We start from the raw sequence: 23,896 nt of genomic DNA on the forward strand, positions 1-23,896 counted from the left end.
ACACATCTCAGGCAACGAATTAATAATATGTATCGATCCGCTGCAAACCGATGGGGTGGAAACAAGGATCGGAGAGGGCAGAGTCAAACTTATATAATATCAAACAAAATATAGGAATGTTTAAAAATAATGATAACACAAGAAATAAATTAGAAAACATTTATTCAATTAAAGTTTCTAACATCATTCTAACAGTTCCGTGTGTTTTTCTTTTATTAATTCGTATATATGTAACCTATGTACACATGATATATAACAACGCAACTGACGATATATTTACACTGAACAATATTTCTCGCACTCTGGTTTAAGGTAGTTCTGTACTTTTGTCGAAATCTTAAGAATGGGCTGAAATTTAAATATGGTGTAAAGATAGCCTTCACGGACCGATTGTCGAAACTTCAAATCGATTCACCGTTTAGTTTTCGAGATAATCGCGATCAAAAATGGGTCATTTTGTACACGATCCCTATACCTAACACGTCACTGGATAGCACTTTGTTTACATTTTTTATTACTGACGCTAAACGGATCTTACGACTTTAAAATAAAACTAGTCGTATATTCAGTACTGTTGGTGGATTAATATAAAAAAAAAATGGGAATTTTTGACCGTCCAGTTTCCGAGATATCGACTAAATGAACTGTGTTAATTTTACGTGACGCGGAACGGGCGCGTGATCAGCTGTGACGACGTGGCAACCGTATACAGTGCGGCGAACAGATAGGCGCGCGGTAAAGTCCGAGAATTTGAACCATATTATCTTTTTGGGATAAATCATTATAGGAAGGAATTGAAATCAAGAGACTCGGTAGAGTCTCTTGATGAAATCGAGAGACTCGGGACAAGTACATTGACAGCCCTGTCGACTGCTGGCCCGAGACTCTCGCCGAGACTATACTTTCTCTGAATAAAACGATTCGCCGTGGTGGGGGTAAAATTGGCATGTGATTTTATTGAATTACGAAGCTTAGGAGCCATTTAGCAACTTGAAAATTGAAGTTTAAGCCAGTTGAGTAATTCTCTTTCGATTCTGCCCTAAATCAGCATAATCGGTGTTGTGATTGCTGAGAAAAAACTTTGCACGGGCTCAAGATTATGCAGAAGTTACCAACACATTCAAGAATATATGCGTCTGTATTTATAAACACCATCAAAGGCACTTTGATGCTCTCGAGTTTCTGATTCGTTGGATCTGACGACATCCATTTTTAGACGTTGTGATTGGTTGTTGAAATTAGTTGTCGATGATTGGAAATCTGACGTTAACTTCAGAACGTAGCACACGGCGCAGCACAGCTGGTAACAGCAGTCATAAATTCGACCCATATATTACATATATATATGTACAAACCATGTGTCAGTTTTTGATCGTATGAACAGAGTTTCGACATTACGAAGTGCGTGCGGGATCAATAAAAAAATAATTTTCGTCATCTAAAGAAGTGCATATTACTATTTATTTTGTTATTCGTGATATATTAAACCGGTATCAAATCGGCCACGTAAATGTAATCTGTGATGTGTGTGTGAAAAAGAATATAAAAAATGCGCGATGCATATGTCAACGAAACTTTTCAAGATTTCATTATTTCGTTCGATTGGAAATAAGTGTTGACTGAAATAATCCTTCAATTAAACCAGATTACGAGAAATATTCTCCAGTGCGAATATATCGTCACTGGCGTGGTTATATATAATGTGTAAATAGGTTATACATACGAATAAATAGAACAAAAACACACGGAGTTGTTAGAATGATATTAGAAACTTTACTTGAATAAATGTTTTCTAATTTATTTCTTGTGTCATCATTATTTTTAAACATCCCCATATTTTGCTTGATATTCAGTTTGGCTCTGCTCTCTCCGATCCTTGTTTTCACGCCATCAGTTTTGCAGCGGATCGATTCATATTATTAATTCGTTCCCTAATATGTGTTCTATGATTTTCTACTCCTTCATGATGATTGTGGTAACATGATTCGAGAGGTTTCTAATCATGATCTTGAATTGCACATTTTGTAAATCAGATTTTCAAAAAAAAATCTGGTCTTGGTATAATGTGTAGTTATTCTTTTCCCATTAGGTCTGTCGAGTGATAAATTTGGAAACTTTTCCATAAAGCCTTTGGATGCTTTTTTTGCTAATGATATAAAAAGTCGTATCTTAGGAATGCGGTATGGAAACACAAATTTTGATAACAAAACTTATAGAATGACATGTATTTTGAGTATTTCCACTTTGCAAACTACAAATATGGAATTATTATAAAAGAAATTCATTCCGATAAGTCTACTGTTGCTCAGTTTTGGATGCGATCAAATATGATGCCTACCAACATCCCCAGAAACTTACAGAATTGCTGAACGCAATGTGCGCTATGTCATTTTAATGCAACATCATGACTTTTGACAACTTTTCATTATAATGCTGTAGATTCGGATCCTTGAAATACTGCAAAAATCTGCAAACTATACAATTTAAATACTGTGCCATTCATTTTACATTTTGACTCTAACTGTAACATCTATATGAAGTAAAAAATTGATTATAAAAGTCTTCAGTTGCTCATTTATGGATAGATTTGAAATTGCTGTCTTCGAAGCTCATTGCGCAGATACATTGAACCGCAGCAGATACCTGCGAACTCTGAAATTTCTGTGGATAAATTTATATGCTATGGATCACCCCTTATCTTTGATTATGGTAATATGTAATGGAACTTGGTTCGGTAAGTTTTTAAGTGTTCCTTTTCAAATAGTATTGAAGTTTATATGACTGATATACAGCGAATACATCCAAACTTTGACATTTCTGTGTTGCAGCATGTGTGCCAATCATTCAAATCATTTACTCCAACCGTATCAGGTAATCTAGAAAATTCATCACAAAAGTCTTCCGCTTTTGTAGTTACATCAATTTTCCTTTTTCTACTCCATTGTGAGTTTCCGAATTTCTAATTTCATTTCTGAATTGTCCTGAAATGGTTTTCCTCCAAAACCAATGCAGGTACCTTAAACGTCTTTGAATTCTGTTGCTTTGTTGAATAAAGTTCGCTTAGTTTTTTTTGCTGCTTTGAGTTCTGGCGTAATAAATGTTAGAAGTTTTCGGGTACGTTTTTTCAGCAACTATCAAACTGTGGATAATTGGACCTCAGCGGCCACTTGCAAACTTTGGAAATATATTTCATTGAGCCACGTTTTGGATGAAATGAAATCTCTAGATTCAGAATGCAAATACGACATTTTAAGTGGGCAAATCTGTTGGATTTTTCGTGTCTTGAATTTGATCTATCTTTCATTTGAATTTTGAAGAAAAGGGATAAATAAAATCTGTTCTATTAAGGAAATCTTTACATCAGTTCTTTCTTGGTATGAAGACTTGGAAAAAATCGCCAAAGGCCAAAGACAGACCTGTGACGAAATATTTCCAGTACAATTTTAACGAAAAATAGATCTTATTTCGTGGAAATCAACGTTATAGGCCGAAAATCATATTACGGACCACAACATGCATTTCTTCATGCTCTTGGGTTCCCAGTAGACAAAACATATTAGAAGACAAGGAGAAAAATCACCAAAATCCAAGACCAAATCAGTGTCTAAATATTTTCAGTACAATTTTGAAGAAAAATTGGTCTTTTACGTGGAAACCAACATTATAAACCGAAATTAATTTCTCGGGCCTCATCCCGGATACCTCCATGCTGTTAAGTTCCTAATAGGCATAACATATTACAGTATAAGAGAAAAAATCGCCATAGTTCAAGGGCAGACTTGTGACGAAATATTTTCACTACAATTTTTACGAAAAATTGGTTTTCTATGGTGGAAACCAACTTTATAAGCCGAACATCATACCCAGGGAAAATAAGGTTGTGAAAAGTACATTGATGGTCCCTTATTTGCTGATAATTTCATGAAAAAGATTATCCCATAAAAAAATGTTCGTATGAGAATGGAATCTATAAAAATGTACTAAGCAAATAATTCATAGAAATTTAAACTAAAATCCTATAACCGTCATAACATAAATGAGGAACTTTTGAGAAAAAAGGCGTGATATCAAACCATAAACTTCCCCTTGGGAAAAAAAGGTTGGGACAAGTACATTGATGGTCTCTTGTTTCTGGATGACATAGAAAAAAGATTCAGAACCAGGAAAAAAATTCTATAGAAATAATAAACGAAAAATTGAAAAGTTCAAAAAAATACAACAATAAAAAACCATCAAAAAAAATTCTGTAAAGAAAAATAAAAATTTTCAAAAAAATTCATAAATATTGAACAAATTGAAAAATGTACTATCCAAGTTACATGCAGTATAAAAATGTATGATATCAATTAGAGGCCAAGTTTTTATTGATAATTTGGAATATTTATTGAACAAATCGGAAACTTTAATTGAAACTCATGATAATTATTTTCAAGAAAAAAGTTGATGAAAAAAAAGTCATAACGGAAGTTACGTGCTGTACTAAAATGTATTATATCAATTCGAGGTCAAGTATTTATCAGTTATTCGAAATATAATCTCCGGCGACAAATGAGCGTTGAGAATCCTTGTCGGGCTCACAACGTTTTATCAAAATTACTAAAAAATTAATGGAAATGAAATCATTAAAAATTCACATGAAAGTCATTCGTTACTTCAACAAGTTACACACTTTAAAGAATCGATTCCCCTCCGATTTTCAGGATCCCCTGGTATTATTCACAACATTCAACTTCGATTGGATCGGTACAAATTATGTTCAAATACGTCTTAAACGTACTTGTCCGGCCCATCACTTTTTATTCAAATTGCTCATTCGAAAACAAATCAAAAACAAAGTTAATGCATGTGTTAATATTAAGGAATAGTAATTCCCGAGAAAATAATTTTCCTTCGAATCGCTCTTGTCAAAATGAAACGAAAATGAAAGATAAAGTTGATTAATCTGTTTATATCATACGAAGTCTATGAAGGTATTTATCAAAATGTGTACGTGACTATAGAAAAAAAAACATTGCATGGCTGGGTAGGTTCGAAAATTTCTTGTAATGTGCCTGATTATTTCTCATTTCCATTGGTTCTTACCGAATGGTATGTGTTCACTGAAGAAAATGAGAAGTGGATATTGCTATACGAATTTGCGAACAATCAAGTTCAAATTACTTGGAGATGTTATTTTTATTTCTATCGATTTTATTATATTTGTCATTTTAGAGCAGCCCTGATTTGTTTTCGAATGAGCAATTTGAATAAAAAGTGATGGGCCGGACAAGTACGTTTAAGACGTATTTGAACATAATTTGTACCGATCCAATCGAAGTTGAATGTTGTGAATAATACCAGGGGATCCTGAAAATCGGAGGGGAATCGATTCTTTAAAGTGTGTAACTTGTTGAAGTAACGAATGACTTTCATGTGAATTTTTAATGATTTCATTTCCATTAATTTTTTAGTAATTTTGATAAAACGTTGTGAGCCCGACAAGGATTCTCAACGCTCATTTGTCGCCGGAGATTATATTTCGAATAACTGATAAATACTTGACCTCGAATTGATATAATACATTTTAGTACAGCACGTAACTTCCGTTATGACTTTTTTTTCATCAACTTTTTTCTTGAAAATAATTATCATGAGTTTCAATTAAAGTTTCCGATTTGTTCAATAAATATTCCAAATTATCAATAAAAACTTGGCCTCTAATTGATATCATACATTTTTATACTGCATGTAACTTGGATAGTACATTTTTCAATTTGTTCAATATTTATGAATTTTTTTGAAAATTTTTATTTTTCTTTACAGAATTTTTTTTGATGGTTTTTTATTGTTGTATTTTTTTGAACTTTTCAATTTTTCGTTTATTATTTCTATAGAATTTTTTTCCTGGTTCTGAATCTTTTTTCTATGTCATCCAGAAACAAGAGACCATCAATGTACTTGTCTCAACCTTTTTTTCCCAAGGGTAAATTTATTCTCTAAACAAATATGATTCATTTAATGCGTTTACACACACATATATATATATATTTCTTTATTCGTTTTTTTTTATCACTTTCTCGAGAATACTGTTTTCACTTTTCACAAAGAACTTCCCGAATATAAATACAACTAAATTATCTTTTATTAGGTAATATAAACATTTCTTATAAATGAATATCACGAATAAATGATAGATACATTGAATGCATAAATCATTATTTTATAATTCTTTTTTAAGTTCTCTTTTATACTTCTAAAGCCTTTTTTTCAAGTGATCGACCACCTTATTGATAATATTCTTGGCTTGTGTAACCCGCGGTTTTTTTGAGATTGTTCTCTCGGACAGCAATTTTTTTATTCCCATTTCGCCATCTTCGGAATATACTTCTTCCAGAATTTTGTACGGTATTCCGGCACCTGCCATTTTTTTGATCATAGCGTCGGATATCACTCCTTTCAAATCTTTGAAAGTTGGTAAAAGCAGCTTTATCATGACTGCTTGTTTATAAGGCTTACAAATTTCGAAAAAGTGTTTTTTTTTCAGCAAAAGTATGGCACAGCTTCTCTAGAGTCTCGACATCGAATAGGGCTTCATGAAATGCATCGCTTGATTCGATATTCAATAAATCGCAGGCTAGTGTTTGTAAATTAAAACTTTTTTTCTGTGCTTTTCGTTCCGGCAAAACTTTTTTCATTACCGCCAAACTATCCGAAAATCCGGCAATATTTTGAAAGCTCTCGATCATATTGTTGTGTATAATATATCGCAATAAATGGGAAGAATCGAATGATGCGTTGTGAGCAATAAGAACGCATGGCTTAGATGAAAATTCGAGAAATTCTTTGAAAGAAATTAGAGCGTCACGAGGAGCAATCGCCGGCACTTCTTTGGTATGGAAATACAATTTACCTCCAATATATTTTAATCCGGTGACCTTAGAAGCCTCAGAATCAATCGACTTAGAAGGACGGAGATAAACATTAAATGTGAAATTTCCAAATTTCGCTGCAATTTGTAAAATCTCTGCGTTTTTAGATAATCCAGACGTTTCCAAATGGAAAAAGACAATATTACAGTTGTCCTCCGATATCAAAATGTCCGGCAATGTATTTGAAAGAAGTCGAAAATCAGCAACTTCCGTGTTTTCCACTAAAGAATTGATGCCACAGTTGGTTTCATATTGAATTCCTTCAGATTGTTCCATCGATTTTCTGGAGGCTTCCTTCTTTCGCGTCTGAAAATTTCTGCGAGCTTTGGTTGATGGCAGTTTAGATTTGATCGCTCTTTTCTTCCTTTTACTATCTGCTAGCTGAGCGAAAGCAGCAGTGTGTTTCCCTGGAGATACATTTAATTTCGAGTTCACGTCCAAAATATGTTTTTCTCCTTCGTTCTTAGCACACACAGTACTAGCTAATCTATAATCTGCGGATTCACTAAGACTGTAGCAGCAATTCTTGGGTGCTTTTTGAGCCATAATGTTATTTATGCTTTCATCTAGAGTCGCGGTAGTGACTCAAAGACAAGTACATTTATGACGTCGCTGCCAGAGACTCTTTACAGGAGCCATCGCTTTTCTACTTGTTTCGAAAATTTCTTTCTTCAATAAAATAATAATCACAGAATTTCATAGGATATTTCCACTTGACGTATTTTTTATTTATTTTTTTCTATCGATTGCGACCTCTTGCAACTCTGTAGCTTAACGCATTCGAAAGATATTAATTATTATTTTTTTAATTTCATCAGAAAATTGTGCATTTTTTCGCACACATTTTTGATGTTTATTTGTTTCAAGAACTAGGGATATCTGGTTCCAAACATATTTTGTATACCTATATATTTCCGTGTCTGACATTTCTATTATGTGCATGAAATAATGAGGTTGGAACGCCGTCAGTGTCCAAGTTGACCTAACATCGTGACCATGGATGACACCTATATATATTGTGATCGTGATCGTGATGTGAAAGCTCACTGATTTTAGTGCGCAGTTACTGTGTTAGTGGTATTTTAATTCAATAATCATTTAGTAAACTTACATTTTTTATATACTAAAGATATCATGAGCATGATATTGTGTTAGTGGTGTTTTGAACTCAAATTCGAATTCTATTTTTTTGAGAAGTGCTGGTGAGAATGCGGATGTGAAATTGTACTTAGGTCGACGGCTCCATGGTTTTCGATGTCTAGGTATACTTCTCCATGGTTTTCGAAGTCCAGGTATATTGTCCCATAGTTTTCGATGTCTAGGTATATTTCTCCATGGTTTTCGATATCTAGGCATATTTCTCCATGGTTTTCGATGTCTAGGTCGATGGGTCCATGGTTCCCGATGTCTAGGTCGACGGGTCCATGGTTTCCGATGTCTATGTCGACGGCTTCATGGTTTTCGATGTCTAGGTATATTTCTTCATGGTTTTTGATGTCTCGGTATATTTCTCCATGGTTCTCCATGTCTAGGTCGACGGGTTCATTGTTTCCAATGTCTAGGTAGACGGCTTCATGGTTTTCGATGTCTAGGTATATTTCTCCATGGTCTTCGATATCTAGGCATATTTCTCCATGGTTTCCGATGTCTAGGTCGACGGATCCATGGTTTCCGATGTCTAGGTCGACGGCTTCATGGTTTTCGATGTCTAGGTATATTTCTCCATGGTTTTTGATGTCTCGGTATATTTCTCCATGGTTCTCCATGTCTAGGTTGACGGGTTCATGGTTTCCGATGTCTAGGTAGACGGCTTCATGGTTTTCGATGTCTAGGTATATTTCTCCATGGTTTTCGATATCTAGGCATATTTCTCCATGGTTTCCGATGTCTAGGTCGACGGGTCCATAGTTTCCGATGTCTATGTCGACGGCTTCATGGTTTTCGATGTCTAGGTATATTTCTCCATGGTTTTCGATATGAAGGCATATTTCTTCATGGTTTCCGATGTCTAGGTCGACGGGTCCATGGTTTCCGATGTCTATGTCGACGGCTTCATGGTTTTCGATGTCTAGGTATATTTCTCCACGGTTTTTGATGTCTCGGTATATTTCTCCATGGTTTTCCATGTCTAGGTCGACGGGTCCATGGTTTCCGATGTCTAGGTAGACGGCTTCATGGTTTTCGATGTCTAGGTATATTTCTCCATGGTTTTCGATATCTAGGCATATTTCTAAATGGTTTCCGATGTCTATGTCGACGGCTTCATGGTTTTCGATGTCTCGGTATATTTCTCCATGGTTTTTGATGTCTCGGTATATTTCTCCATGGTTTTCGATGTCTAGGTATATTTCTCCATGGTTTTCGACGTCTAAGTATATTTCTCCATGGTTTTTGATGTCTAGGTATATTTCTCCATGGTTTTCGATGTCTAGGTATACTTCTCCATGGTTTTCAATGTCTAGGTCGACGAGTCCATGGTTTCCGATGTCTATGTCGACGGCTTCATGGTTTTCGATGTCTAGGTATATTTCTCCATGGTTTTTGATGTCTCGGTATATTTCTCCATGGTTCTCTATGTCTAGGTTGACGGGTTCATGGTTTCCGATGTCTAGGTAGACGGCTTCATGGTTTTCGATGTCTAGGTATATTTCTCCATGGTTTTCGATATCAAGGCATATTTCTCCATGGTTTCCGATGTCTAGGTCGACGGGTCCATGGTTTCCGATGTCTATGTCGACGGCTTCATGGTTTTCGATGTCTAGGTATATTTCTCCATGGTTTTTGATGTCTCGGTATATTTCTCCATGGTTCTCCATGTCTAGGTTGACGGGTTCATGGTTTCCGATGTCTAGGTAGACGGCTTCATGGTTTTCGATGTCTAGGTATATTTCTCCATGGTTTTCGATATCTAGGCATATTTCTCCATGGTTTCCGATGTCTAGGTTGACGGGTCCATAGTTTCCGATGTCTATGTCGACGGCTTCATGGTTTTCGATGTCTAGGTATATTTCTCCATGGTTTTCGATATGAAGGCATATTTCTCCATGGTTTCCGATGTCTAGGTCGACGGGTCCATGGTTTCCGATGTCTATGTCGACGGCTTCATGGTTTTCGATGTCTAGGTATATTTCTCCACGGTTTTTGATGTCTCGGTATATTTCTCCATGGTTTTCCATGTCTAGGTCGACGGGTCCATGGTTTCCGATGTCTAGGTAGACGGCTTCATGGTTTTCGATGTCTAGGTATATTTCTCCATGGTTTTCGATATCTAGGCATATTTCTAAATGGTTTCCGATGTCTATGTCGACGGCTTCATGGTTTTCGATGTCTCGGTATATTTCTCCATGGTTTTTGATGTCTCGGTATATTTCTCCATGGTTTTCGATGTCTAGGTATATTTCTCCATGGTTTTCGACGTCTAAGTATATTTCTCCATGGTTTTTGATGTCTAGGTATATTTCTCCATGGTTTTCGATGTCTAGGTATATTTCTCCATGGTTTTCAATGTCTAGGTCGACGAGTCCATGGTTTCCGATGTCTAGGTCGACGGATTCATGGTTTTCCAGGTCTAGGTCCGTGGCTCCATTGTTTTCGATGTCAAAGCAGATATCAGCCCCAATAATTTTTTTGCCACGAATTTTGATAGTTATTATTCATTCTCCGAAAATTAGAATCACGAAGAACACTATTGTTATTTTCTTGAAAAAGTAGTAATTGGACAGGGGGTATTGCAAAATGCTTGAGAATTTGGAAGTTACCGTTAGTCGATTCTCAATTGATTGAACAGTTTAAATTTGTGGAAATGAAATGATCAATTATGGAAATTATTGGCAACTAATGAAAAATGTATTGCCAATTGACGGAAATTTTCCAATTGATGGAGAATGTTTTGCCAAATGCCGTAAATTTGTCCATTAAATAAAAAGTTTTTGGTCAATCGATGAAGACCCGATCGTTCTTCGTCAATTCGCCCACAATGTTGTTAAATGATTATATATTTATCGATAATGAGCGATACAATTTAGACATGGAATACGATAGATTGATGGAGATCGGGGGTTTTTGGGGCTGCTGAGCGCAACTCCAGTATCAGATTTCCTAGATTTCGAAAATTCAAAATGGCGGATCTTATATTCCAAACCACTTTTTGAAAAATTGATCCAACTGGCCTGAAACTTGTTATTCAGAGGTGTCGCTGAACATGAATCTGCCGCCGACTTTTCAAAATTTCAAAAATTCGAAGTGATGAATCTGATATTTCGAATGATTTCTTGAACAACAATGCAATTGGCCCGAAACTTGTTACTGAAAGGTTTCCGGGATCGCTGAGCAGAAATCTGATGTCGAATGTTTAAAATTTCAAAAATTTAAAGTGTCAAATATAATATCTTGAAGGACTTTCTTAAAATCAATCCCATTAACCTGAAATTATTTCTCGAGAGTTTTTGTGACTGCTGAGCACAATTCCGATGTCAGATTTTCATAATTTCGAAAATCAGAAGAGTCGACCTAGCCATCGAAAGCTATAGAGCTGTCGACCTGTCAATATCGAAAACCATGGATCCGTCGACTTCGACATCGGAAACCATGGATCCGTCGAACTAGACATCGGAAACCATGGATCCGTCGACCTAGACATCGGAAACCATGGACCCGTCGACCTAGACATCGAAAACCATGGAGGAATATGCCTTGACATCGAAAACCATGGATAAATATTCCTCGACATAGAAAACCATGAAGAAGTATACCTAGATATCGAAAACCATGTTGCAATAGGCCTGGACATCCAAAACCATGGAGTAATATACCTAGACATCGAAAACCATAGAGGAATTTGCCTTGACATCGAAAACCATGGAGAAGTATACCTAGACACCAAAAACCATGGAGCAATATGCCTGGACATCGAAAACCATGGAACCGTCGACCTAGACATCGGAAACCATGGAGAAAAATAACTAGACATCGAAAATCATGGAGCCGGTAGACCTAAGCGTCGAAGATCTTCACGGACGTATCGCATACTATGTATGCGTAAACCAGACAATGTATGATCTACCAATTGGTTAAAAATGTCTCTAGAATTGAATTTTATATGATCAATTGACAGAATATTTTGGATCAATTGAAAAATTATCGTCAATTGGCAATATCACCTTTATTAATTAGAAATTGGTTGGTCAATTGGTAATATCTCCTCCATCAATTGGAAATTGGTTGGTCAATTGACAATATCTTCTCCATCAATTGGAAATTTTTTGTCAATTGGTAATATCTCCTTCATCAATTAGAAATTGGTTTTTCAATTGACAATGTAATTTGAAATAATGACTGATTTAAATTTTTAATCAACTGATAATAATTATTTTCCCAGTGTGCATTTTTGATCAATGTAAAAATTAAAAATGAAAAAATTTTTTTTTGACGATCTCTGGATGATACTAAGGTCGAGAAAAGAAGTTGGCCGAGAAACGCCAAAAATAGTTATGTGTTTTTCTTAGAACAAATTGAGAAATAAATCAACGATATCAGATCACATCTATATATTGTCGTAATATAAAGAAGAGATGAACCGGTCTTCACTATTATGATTTCGATTTTTTAATATCTTGTTAAATTTCAAGTTCACGGTGCACAAAAAGTCGGCAAATAAACATGAAATACAGCATGAATGCTGTGAAAAACTGAAGACAAGTACATTTATGTCCCCTGGACAGCCCTCGTCAAATATTAATTCATTACAACGTATGAAAAACTATGATCAAGAAAAATTCAACACCTATAAAAAACTACAAGCTCGTCATAGCAGCTCAAGAAAACATGATTGAACCCTCAAAAAATAAAATCATACATTGTTTCTTGAAAATGAAAAAGGAAATTGAAAATTGTCCGAGTAAAAGTCTGCTTCTAAAAAAACTATCCAAAAACCAAACTCATCATACACTTTATGAAAAACCTTCTTCGTTATCATTTAAAAGAATATCGAACCTCGTAAAAACACGCTTCCTTCCAAATAATTATTACAAAATAATTCACAAAAATGACGTCTCAAATGACCATCTCAAATGCATTAATGAATAACCTCGAACCTGTGATATGGAAATACGTAATCTCAAGACGTTCCGCTCAAAGGAACTGAATGTTGTCAAATAAGTGCAAAAGTGAAAAGTACATTGCATTGAGAACCGAAAAAATACAAATGTAGTATATTTAAAGAAGATTAAAAAATACAAATAATCAAATGATAAACAAAAGAAAAACAAAAACACAAAAAAATCGCAAACACAAAAAGTTATAATAACAAAAAATTACGAAGATTTTAACTTACTGAATAGTCAACTAAATTATTGAATTTTAGCCGTTGTGAAATCATGTTCTAATGGGCTTTGAGAATACTCGTCTGCCTCAGAACGTTTTAGCTAAATTACTAAAAGATCGACAACCATAAAAGTTACAAAATCTTGCTTTTAAGCAATTATATAGAAGAACAATGCCACCCATTTTTTTTATAACCAGCACATATAAAACTGTGGTTAATTTCGAGTTGAGAATACTCTTCCAGCCCAAGGAGTCCTGACTGAGTTACTATTCGACAGTAGAAACTTATAAGGAAACCGAAATCTTCCTGCCCATGACTTTTTGAGAAAATGGCTAATCCAAAATATCATATCAAAGGTGAAGTCATTTTTCACTTTATGATAGTAGAGATTTATAAGAAAATCGATTCTTCTCCGACTTTCAGGATCCCCTGGTATGATTCACTACATATTCGACGTCGATTGGATCGGTACAAGTTATTTTTAAATACGTGTTAAAAGTACTTGTCCGGCCCATCACTTTCTATTCAAATTGCTCATTCATAAAAAAATCAAAAACGAAGCTAATCCATATGTTAATATCATGGAACAAAAAAATCATATTTCTTTGAATTCCTCGAGCAATTTGAATAGAAAGTGATGGGCCGGACAAGTACTTTTAACACGTATTTAAAAATAACTTGTACCGATCCAATCGACGTCGAATATGTAGTGAATCATACCAGGGGATCCTGAAAGTCGGAGAAGAATCGATTTTCTTATAAATCTCTACTATCATAAAGTGAAAAATGACTTCACCTTTGATATGATATTTTGGATTAGCCATTTTCTCAAAAAGTCATGGGCAGGAAGATTTCGGTTTCCTTATAAGTTTCTACTGTCGAATAGTAACTCAGTCAGGACTCCTTGGGCTGGAAGAGTATTCTCAACTCGAAATTAACCACAGTTTTATATGTGCTGGTTATAAAAAAAAATGGGTGGCATTGTTCTTCTATATAATTGCTTAAAAGCAAGATTTTGTAACTTTTATGGTTGTCGATCTTTTAGTAATTTAGCTAAAACGTTCTGAGGCAGACGAGTATTCTCAAAGCCCATTAGAACATGATTTCACAACGGCTAAAATTCAATAATTTAGTTGACTATTCAGTAAGTTAAAATCTTCGTAATTTTTTGTTATTATAACTTTTTGTGTTTGCGATTTTTTTGTGTTTTTGTTTTTCTTTTGTTTATCATTTGATTATTTGTATTTTTTAATCTTCTTTAAATATACTACATTTGTATTTTTTCGGTTCTCAATGCAATGTACTTTTCACTTTTGCACTTATTTGACAACATTCAGTTCCTTTGAGCGGAACGTCTTGAGATTACGTATTTCCATATCACAGGTTCGAGGTTATTCATTAATGCATTTGAGATGGTCATTTGAGACGTCATTTTTGTGAATTATTTTGTAATAATTATTTGGAAGGAAGCGTGTTTTTACGAGGTTCGATATTCTTTTAAATGATAACGAAGAAGGTTTTTCATAAAGTGTATGATGAGTTTGGTTTTTGGATAGTTTTTTTAGAAGCAGACTTTTACTCGGACAATTTTCAATTTCCTTTTTCATTTTCAAGAAACAATGTATGATTTTATTTTTTGAGGGTTCAATCATGTTTTCTTGAGCTGCTATGACGAGCTTGTAGTTTTTTATAGGTGTTGAATTTTTTTTGATCATAGTTTTTCATACGTTGTAATGAATTAATATTTGACGAGGGCTGTCCAGGGGACATAAATGTACTTGTCTTCAGTTTTTCACAGCATTCATTCGCTTGACTCGAAGCAATGACAGAAAATTTTGGAGCATTATCCGCATATTTTCCAAACATTTCCGATAACTTCGCGTAGAGTTGATGATCTTTAAGTTGAATTGTGTGGGTATTTTGACACCAAGCTTCACAATTGTCATGTTTTCCAAATACATGATCAGGAATGTTTCGAATACTTTTGGCTAGCTGAATACTATGTCCTTTATTTTGGACTAGCGCGTAGGAAAAACATTTTTTCAAGTGGGGAATAACGTCCTTATCTATCATTTCTTTATAATCCTTTCGCAGATCATATAAAGAACTAGCAAAATTCTTTTTCAGATGATTGCTGTCTGCCAACTTGAAAATTTTTTGAAGATTTCCCTGTCGAACTGCTGCAATCGTCGAACTATCCTCGTCACCTATTAAAACTCTGACATTGAGCCCAGCTTCTTTAAGAATGGCACTTTCGTTGATTAGAGCAGCGCCCACGTTAGGCTCCATTGCCTTTGCACTACCAGAAAAATTCTGCCTGCAATCGTGGTCAGATTTATTATAACCCTCCATGCAGAGCATACATCTTCGATTTCGAGTTGCGAAATCCAGCACCTTTCCAGTCAAAAAACCGACGATCGTACCGTAGCCATTCAAACTGTTGTAGCTTCTTCCATTGCCTCGCTTGCTCCAACCCATATCCTATGAAACTATGATGTTTATGATACTTCCTATTGCTATGTCTGTGTTGTGTCAACACCATTATCTGCTGTACCAGGGTGAAGGTTAGGATTGGTGGAAGAGTGAAGGTCCTGCATGAAGGGATAAATCTCGTCGACTATATCTCGCGGCCTAATAATGGAAGGGAATAAAAATATTGTGTCAATAAATTACCAAATTCAATTTTTTCCCAATTTATTGTCGTACCATTGATCATGATTAAAAATTATACATATTTGTTTCAATAATCGTGAGTTCGAATGAAAAAAAAATCATAAGTACACACCAAACCATTAAATAATTACTGTCACCTATGAAACAGGTCCACTAGTGAAGAACTATATAACATTCTCCACTTAGTAATCGAGGTAGAAAAATATCAATACCTATTATATATACAATTATCATCACATTTCGGTGGTAATTATGTTATACTTTATGTATGTCATGATAGCAAAAGTTATCGCAGTGAAAATTCACCATGTTACTGCGATGAATGTTCAATGCGATGACACTGGATGGTTACGATGCATACTATATGTATGTCACAATAGCAAAAGTTGTCACAGTGAAAATTCACTATGTTACTGCGATGAATGCTCAATGCGATGACACTGGATGGTTATTGTCATACTATATGTATGTTATAATAGCGAAAGTTATTACAGTGCAAATTCATCCTGTTACTGCAATGAATGTTCAATGCGATGGTACTAGATGGTTATTATGTCATACTATATGTATGTCATAATAGCAAAAGTTATCGCAGTCAAAATTCATCATGTTACTGCGATGAATGTTCAATGCGATGGCACTGGATAGGTATTATGTCATACTATATGTATGTCATAATAGTAAAAGTTATCGCAGTGAAAATTCATCACATTCGGAGAAAACTTACAATTCTTGGCATAGTTGTTCCATTTTCTCTATAACTAATTTTCTTTCTTCTGCTGCTGCTCTTCGACATGAATCTTTTGCAGCGGCTTCTATAGCTGGACCAACTTCCCGTTCATATCTCTTGTAAACCCGAGAATTCATAGTGGGGATGTTTAAACAGTTCAACAGTTTGTTGAGAGCTGTTTCACCAATGCCAGAATGAACTGCCCCTGTAAAATACATTTTGATATTATAAGTTTTCTACACTCTAGGTTAAAAAAAAATCATTTCTACATATTTTATCATTTTTGAAATAACTTACCTAAAACAAGTTTGGTATTCACGTCAGAATGGATTTCCTTCTGGGATGTCATATGTGTCTTGCCTGTGTGTACTTGCGTAATAACAGAGCACTTGTCGCAGGAGATGTGGAAGATACTGTTCAATCCCTTTCGAGTTTCCTTCACTACATTTCTCAAAAAAATGTCTGTTTTGCAAGAAATACATTTGGATTGCTCGGCAAGATGTTGTAAATCAACGATACGACGCCACAGCTTTCCGTCTCTTCTCATGTACTTTCTTTTTTATGAACTGCCCTTTGACTCTCAATTGAGTTGCCATTTCAACACTTTAATTTTTCCGAACAAAAATAAATAAGATTTCTCGAACACACAGATACACTTTGACGCTCGGCGCTAGGATAATACTGAAGAATTGCGATGTTGCCACGATTACGGCGCCACTCTCTATATGTGTAGGGGATCTATCCATGCATGAAGTATGATTGTGTGGGTCACGAAAAGTGTACAAGCTGTGACAAAAACTTGTAACTGGCAACACGGTATAGGCATTGGATTTTATTGTGCGCCGCGGCCCAAACTTTTGGTTCGTACGTGTAGGTACAGAGCTACCTTAAGTCGCTCAGAGCCACGGTACGCACGCCGAGTCGTGAAGAAGTGAGGCCTCGTGCCGGCTTCCGCGGTCTTCTTCCTACTTGCGCAACATCGATCGATAATTGATCGATGCGCGCGTCGATGGGGGGTCCAATGGCGATGACTTATCTCGCGCACCTCGATGTGGTCGGTGGCGAGGGGGAGAGGCGGGGAGGTGAACGGGGCTGGGAAGTCGGGGCTCGATTGGCTGCTGGCGTGTGACGTCACGATTCGTGATTGATTCTCGATCCTCGTGAGGCGCTCTATGACGAGTCGCTGAGGGCTAGCGCCGCCGTGGCCGATGATGTAACTCGGTTGTCAACTCCGGCTCGCGCTCTGTTTACGCCGTGAAATGTCCGACGAGGAAATACGGGCGACGTCAGTGTCCACGTGAAAGTGCATTCTCGGTGTTCGTGAGTGCGGGTGGGTGCCCAAACTTTCGAGGGTGAGCGAGCCTAGACGCCGGAGGCCCATAGAACCGGCGGAGAAGTGGACGACGCCGTGGAGACCTCGGTTGGCGTTGACAGTTGGAGGTTATGGGACCTCCGACTTGGCGATGTTGCTCTTCGTAGTGTCTTGACGGGGCTTCAGACTGGGTAAGGGGTTCGCCCCCTTACCCGAGGTGAGTTGTTTCAATTTCCCATTGTTTTTCGATGGCCAGCGAGGGGGTGCGTGATATCACGAGGCGGGAAGGGACTGCTGGGAGCGGGGGCTGGGACTGTGCGAGGGTCGGTTCAGGGATGGTAGTGAGGGGAGTTCTGGGGGCTGGTGTGGGAATGCTTCTGGGCCTGGGTTCTTGGTGCGGGGTTACCGCTGACTAATGGCTCGGAGACTTATTTCCCTTGGTGTATCTGCAGGTGCTGCGTCATCTTACTCCGGGGGAGTGCTGTGCTGCGTCGAGGGCTCGGTGCGCTGGGCTCTTCTGGTGCTGGTGACGGTGTGCGCCGACTAGGGTTAACTTAGGGCTACTACGAGGACTCTTAAGGAGTCAGAAGACAGAAAACGGGGCCCGCTGGCCTAGGCTACGAGGGAGAGAAAAGTGCTGCGGTGGGACACCTCCACGACTGCGGTGACGGAGTGGCCACAACGTCACAATGTATATATATCGATCGAATTTATGACTGCTGTTACCGTGCTACGTTTTTTTAATGTCTGCTGTGCTGCCGTGTGCTACGTTCTGAAGTTGACGTCAGATTTTCGATTATCAACAACCAATTTCAACAACCAATCACAACGTCTAAAAATGGATGTCGTCAGATCCAACCAATCAGAAACTCGAGAGCATCAAAGTCCCTTTGATGGTGTTTATAAATACAGACGCATAAATTCTTGAATGTGTTCGTAATTTTTGCATAATCTTGAGCCCGTGCAAAGTTTTTTCTCAGCAATTACAACACCGATCATGCTGATTTAGGGCGGAATCGAAAGAGAATTACTCAATTGGCTTAAACTTCAATTTTCAAGTTGCTAAATGGCTCCTGAGCCTCATAATTCAATAAAATCACATGCCAATTTTACCCCCACCACGGCGAATCGTTTTATTCAAAGAAAGTATTCGCTCCGTGCAAGCCTTTGGAGGGGATAAGCGAATCTTCCCCAGCGCAGCGGTGGGGAAAAAGAGCAATAATCCTGGAAGTTTCCTGTACGATTAACACTGTGAATTTAAAAATATGGGCCATTCTACTTGTTGTGTAGTGAATTGCAAAAACAATGGTGTTCGCAATAAGTGCAAATTTTATCAGTTTCCAACAGCAAAACATAAAGTGGAGCAGAGAAACAAATGGATTGCAGCTGTACGGAGAATTAAGTAAGTCTCATAACCTCACTTTGTAGCGTTTGACCCAGAAAAGCAAGCACATCGAACGTGACATATATTATGAAGTGAATTTTGTAAGAAATAATGTTACTAATTGAATTTCCAGTCCAAATGGATCACCATGGTGTCCAAAGCCGTGGGATGTAATTTGCAGTGAGCATTTCATTGGAAATAAAAAATCAGAGGAAGTCTCAAGTCCGAGTTACATCCCAACCATATTCCCTTCTGTATACAAGACGAAAGTTATGCATACAACTGGAGCAATGAAAAGGTATATGAATTTATTTTTGAACCAACTATATTAATAATTAAAACGATTTTTTGCTCCTAGTAATTATTTTAAATAATTTTTTTAGTTAAAAAAATTGTCCTTTTCATTCATTTTCAATCATCTTATTCTCTATTGCTTATTTTATATTATTTAAAAAAATATTTAATCCTATTTGTTATTGTTTTTCATTTGATTGAATTATAACTATGAATTATAATTATTCTGTCTTTATTACAGGTATGAACGGTTCATGCAGCGAAGAATAAATAAATCCGAGGGAATAACCTCGAAGGCATCCCAACCGGTTATCGAAGAACTAACGGAGCAGTCAGAAGTGGATAATAATGCCGGAACCAGTCAAAATGATCATAAAAAACAAAATTGCGATCAAGAGTGTCAAGTGGATATTTTTTCACTCAATTTCATTCAACCAGAAAAAGTCTTCATCTGCAATAGATACATTAATAACACAACTTCCTGTTGCGATTCTGAGATCCAAACGGAAATAATAAGTCCAAGCTTGATTATGGTGCCGAATAAAAAACAGTTTAAAGATAAAAAATGCAGTACGCTACAAAAAATATATGTAGATCAGTCAGTTGGACCTGATATTGAGAATGACGAATGTACTTCTATAGCTACTACGAAAAGTTTTGCTGGGATTTCATCAATCAAAAATAATGAGCAGTGTTTAGATCTTACTGGTGTGTCGCTTGAGCATTTTCAATTCTTATTGAAAAGAATAAATAATACCGCAAAAAACTGTCAAGTTTCCAAAGAAAATCGACTTTTCATATTTTTGGTTAAAATGAAAACTGGGCTAACCTTTTCAGCAATCAGCGTTCTGTTTTCAGTACATCGAACGACGATTTCAAGAATTTTCTTTTCAACTCTGCAAGAGTTATCTAGCGCTACAGCTAACTTAGTATTTTGGCCAAGTAAAGACGTAGTACAAGGAACAATGCCTGAATGTTTTCGGCCTGATTACAGTAACACTCGTGTTATAATTGATTGTACCGATTTTGGAATAGAAATACCTGCCAATTTTGATCATCGGGTGTATACTTACTCACATTACAAAAAAGGTTTCACTGCGAAACTTCTTATCGGAATTACTCCAGCAGGTTTTATTAGTTTTAAATCAAAAGTGGCTGGCGGAAGGGAAAGTGATTCTCAAATGACAATTGAATCTGGCTTACTAGATTTATTGGAGGATGGAGATATTGTTCTGGCTGATAAAGGTTTTCCAGAAATTCGAAGAATCATTGATCAAACTGGTAAAAAAGTTGTACTTGTTATGCCGCCATTTTTAGAAAAAAAATCTGAATTTACAAAAGAAGAAACTGAAGAAACTTACAATATAGCACGTGTCCGTATTCATATTGAAAGAATCATGCAGCGATTAAGAACTTACCAGATTTTAGACAAGATACCCGATAATTTGTTTAGTTGCATTGACGATATAATACATGTGTGTTGTGTTTTAGTAAATCTACAGCCTCCTATAATTTCGGATCAAAATACAGATAAAAAGAAATAGCACGTGTCGAAAAATGTTTATAAATGTGTAAATAAAATATTTTTCATATATTTTTATATTCTTCATTTTTCTTTGATAATTTTTCCTTATGATGGAAGTAACATAAATAGAATGTTTCATATTTTGTTGACAATATTTACTCCAGTAAATTGACGAATTGGTTTTTCTTTCTTAATATTCGATATCTTTCTTAATATTCGATATGTTTTGATGGGCTTTTTGTTTCGTTATTTTCGTGTGTAATGCCGGTAAATAATTTTGAAAATAAAAATTCGCACATTTTATAATGACTGCTTTCAAAAATTGTTCATTGCGATGGACTGGAAAGCAGAAACTGCCATTTTTAACTGGTGAATATATGAATAAATCACAAACACTTGAACCGGATACGTACATCTGAATTTGGCATTGCGTGTAATACAGCGCACTCTCTTTAAGATATACTTCATTACCTCGAAATTTCAAGTAATTGACATTGCACTTTTTCGAATCAAACTCAATAATTGGTTGTTTTGCACAACTGCTGGGACATTTGAACTCTACGATTTTAAAAACCGAATTGTTACAAAGGACTACACCATCGAGACTAGCGCACAGCCATGGCTGTTTCTCACTTACAAAAAGCCCAACTTTTTCAACCTCTGTACGATATATCTTTTGATACTCTTTCACAGCTTCTGACTCGTGATCCCTTCCATATCGAGTAGAAGCTGTATCAAAATTGTTCGGATAAAGCATTTCCGAGACTAGTGACTCTACAGGTTTCTTAATCCTGCTTTTAATACTGTGAGTATTCTTACTCGAAGATACTCTTAAACTTCTAGCTTCGAACCACTTTTTGCATTTTGATTGCTCTACCGTATCACAGCATAATTGTAAAATTTTTTCTTTCGACATAACAATAACTCTTGTATCAAATTCTTTCAATTCTTCTTTTGCTATTTGAGAATTTGTGTACACCGGCATGCTATCACGAGAAACAAAGAAAGAATTCACACACGATTGACATTCGTCTTTCTGTAGAAACACGTCAACTTTCATTAACATCGATTCCATCAAATTTTTGATTGCCTGGTCGTTCTTATCCGAGTTAGATTCTAAGATCACTGTTCGCAAAGCAGAGGGTTCATTCAATTCTGAAATGTGTACGTCACGTGGTTGACATTCCACATTTTCTTGTGATGTGAACATTTCAAAAAAATATTTTCCTTTGCAGTACTTTTTCTTGGAAAACTGCCGAGCTGTCGGCTTCCCCCACTGCTGCTCATAATCCGTTTTCGACAAACTCGCCTCATTGTTCACGTAATGGATCAGAGCCGCAACGTGTTTACATTTTCCACTTTTATTGTAAACACAATTACATGTAACGTTAGTAATTTTGCGACTAACACCAATCTGTAAAAATGTACTTTCCAATAACTTATCTATTTTTTATAATCATAAATAATATATATGTACGAAATGAATTCAAACCCCACGTTTAGCTTTGTCCTGTATGGCTCAGCCGTTACAGAAGCTTGCCTCAATATTTGAGCTTGTATGAGATAGCTCTGTCCATTTCTGCGAAACTCTTCAACATTGTAAATATGATTTGCTTTGACTAGCTCTTTGCCCTTTGGTACCGTCTCAGGTTGGAATATGATATCATGTTTTATTTTTTTAAATCCAGTTTTTACGATTATATCCATTTTTTGTCAAGTAAATACCTTTTTTTAACTGATAAAAGAAGCAATACACATATTTACAAATATTTTATTTTCTTATAACCACTGTGATTATACTGTATAAGATATCATATTTTATATTCAATAGATTAATTATTCTGAATTTTTATTATAAATTTTCCTACGGCTATTCCTGTAATTCATTTTGTTTCAATATAAAAATTACATATTCATATTCATCGATTATACACGTGAATAACCTCAAATGCATCGTACAAACGTCAAACCATATATATTAATTATAGTACACTTACTTGTTTCTTGTCAAAAATAATTTTCGAAAAACAGCTGCTTATAACTACATATAAGTTGTTTCGAAAAAAAGCCATTTATTTAAATTAACTTCACTTTTAATAAAATTTCCCAATAGATCACAGCTAAGTTTTCCTGGTTTATCGCATTTCTGAGCTACTAGAAGTCGCCACTGCTGACTTGCACGGAGCGAATAGTTTCGGCGAGAGCCTCGGGCCAGCAGACGACAGGGCTGTCAATGTACTTGTCCCGAAACTCTACCGAGTCTCTTGATATATTTTTAACTATTAATTCGATTGCAATTTTTAGTTCCATCGTATAACAAAGCTTAATCTCTTCACGGATATGTCTACTTTCTAATAAAACAAACGCCATTTTGCAGAGCAAAAAAAAAATAAAATTGACGTGTTTTTGGGTTTTCCTCAAATCAAAAAAATTTAGGTAGTAAAACACCCTTAAAATGTCAAATTTTATTTCGAGCACTGTCCCCTTCCGATTTCAATATTCTTTTTTAGAATGTAGCTTGTCAAAAAAAAAGAGACACGTGTTTTTTTTATTGGCTCAAAATTATTTTTAATGGGTGAAATCAACCCCCAAGGTTGGGCATGTTTTGCATCTGTTAGAGTGTTTCATATAGAAGCACTTAACCGATCGAAACGAAACCAATTGCAAAATGTTTTTCACGTCAAATAACCCGTATAATATTTTCAACTTCTTATGCACCATTACTGCAGAGGGGTAAACCACCTCCTA

The 23,896-nt window shown here is 36.0% G+C and overlaps 2 protein-coding genes across 2 annotated transcripts; one reads left to right on the top strand and one right to left on the bottom strand.

Annotated features, from left to right (window-relative positions):
- Positions 1-19,146: 19,146 nt before the first annotated feature.
- On the top strand, positions 19,147-21,217 carry LOC122411055 (uncharacterized). The gene is made up of 3 exons (XM_043419570.1): positions 19,147-19,347; positions 19,463-19,627; positions 19,865-21,217. Exons 1-3 carry the CDS (start codon positions 19,211-19,213, stop codon positions 21,165-21,167), a joined length of 1,605 nt encoding a protein of 534 aa, XP_043275505.1. The 5' UTR covers positions 19,147-19,210; the 3' UTR covers positions 21,168-21,217.
- A 121-nt stretch (positions 21,218-21,338) lies between these two features.
- LOC122411334 (uncharacterized) lies at positions 21,339-23,335 on the bottom strand. Its single transcript, XM_043420078.1, has 2 exons — positions 22,646-23,335; positions 21,339-22,562 (listed from the first exon to the last, which is right to left on the bottom strand). Exons 1-2 carry the CDS (start codon positions 22,853-22,855, stop codon positions 21,339-21,341), a joined length of 1,434 nt encoding a protein of 477 aa, XP_043276013.1. The 5' UTR covers positions 22,856-23,335.
- Positions 23,336-23,896: the final 561 nt, after the last annotated feature.

The sequence above is a fragment of the Venturia canescens genome, chromosome 5 (assembly GCF_019457755.1).
Source record: "Venturia canescens isolate UGA chromosome 5, ASM1945775v1, whole genome shotgun sequence".
Taxonomy (NCBI): domain Eukaryota; kingdom Metazoa; phylum Arthropoda; class Insecta; order Hymenoptera; family Ichneumonidae; genus Venturia; species Venturia canescens.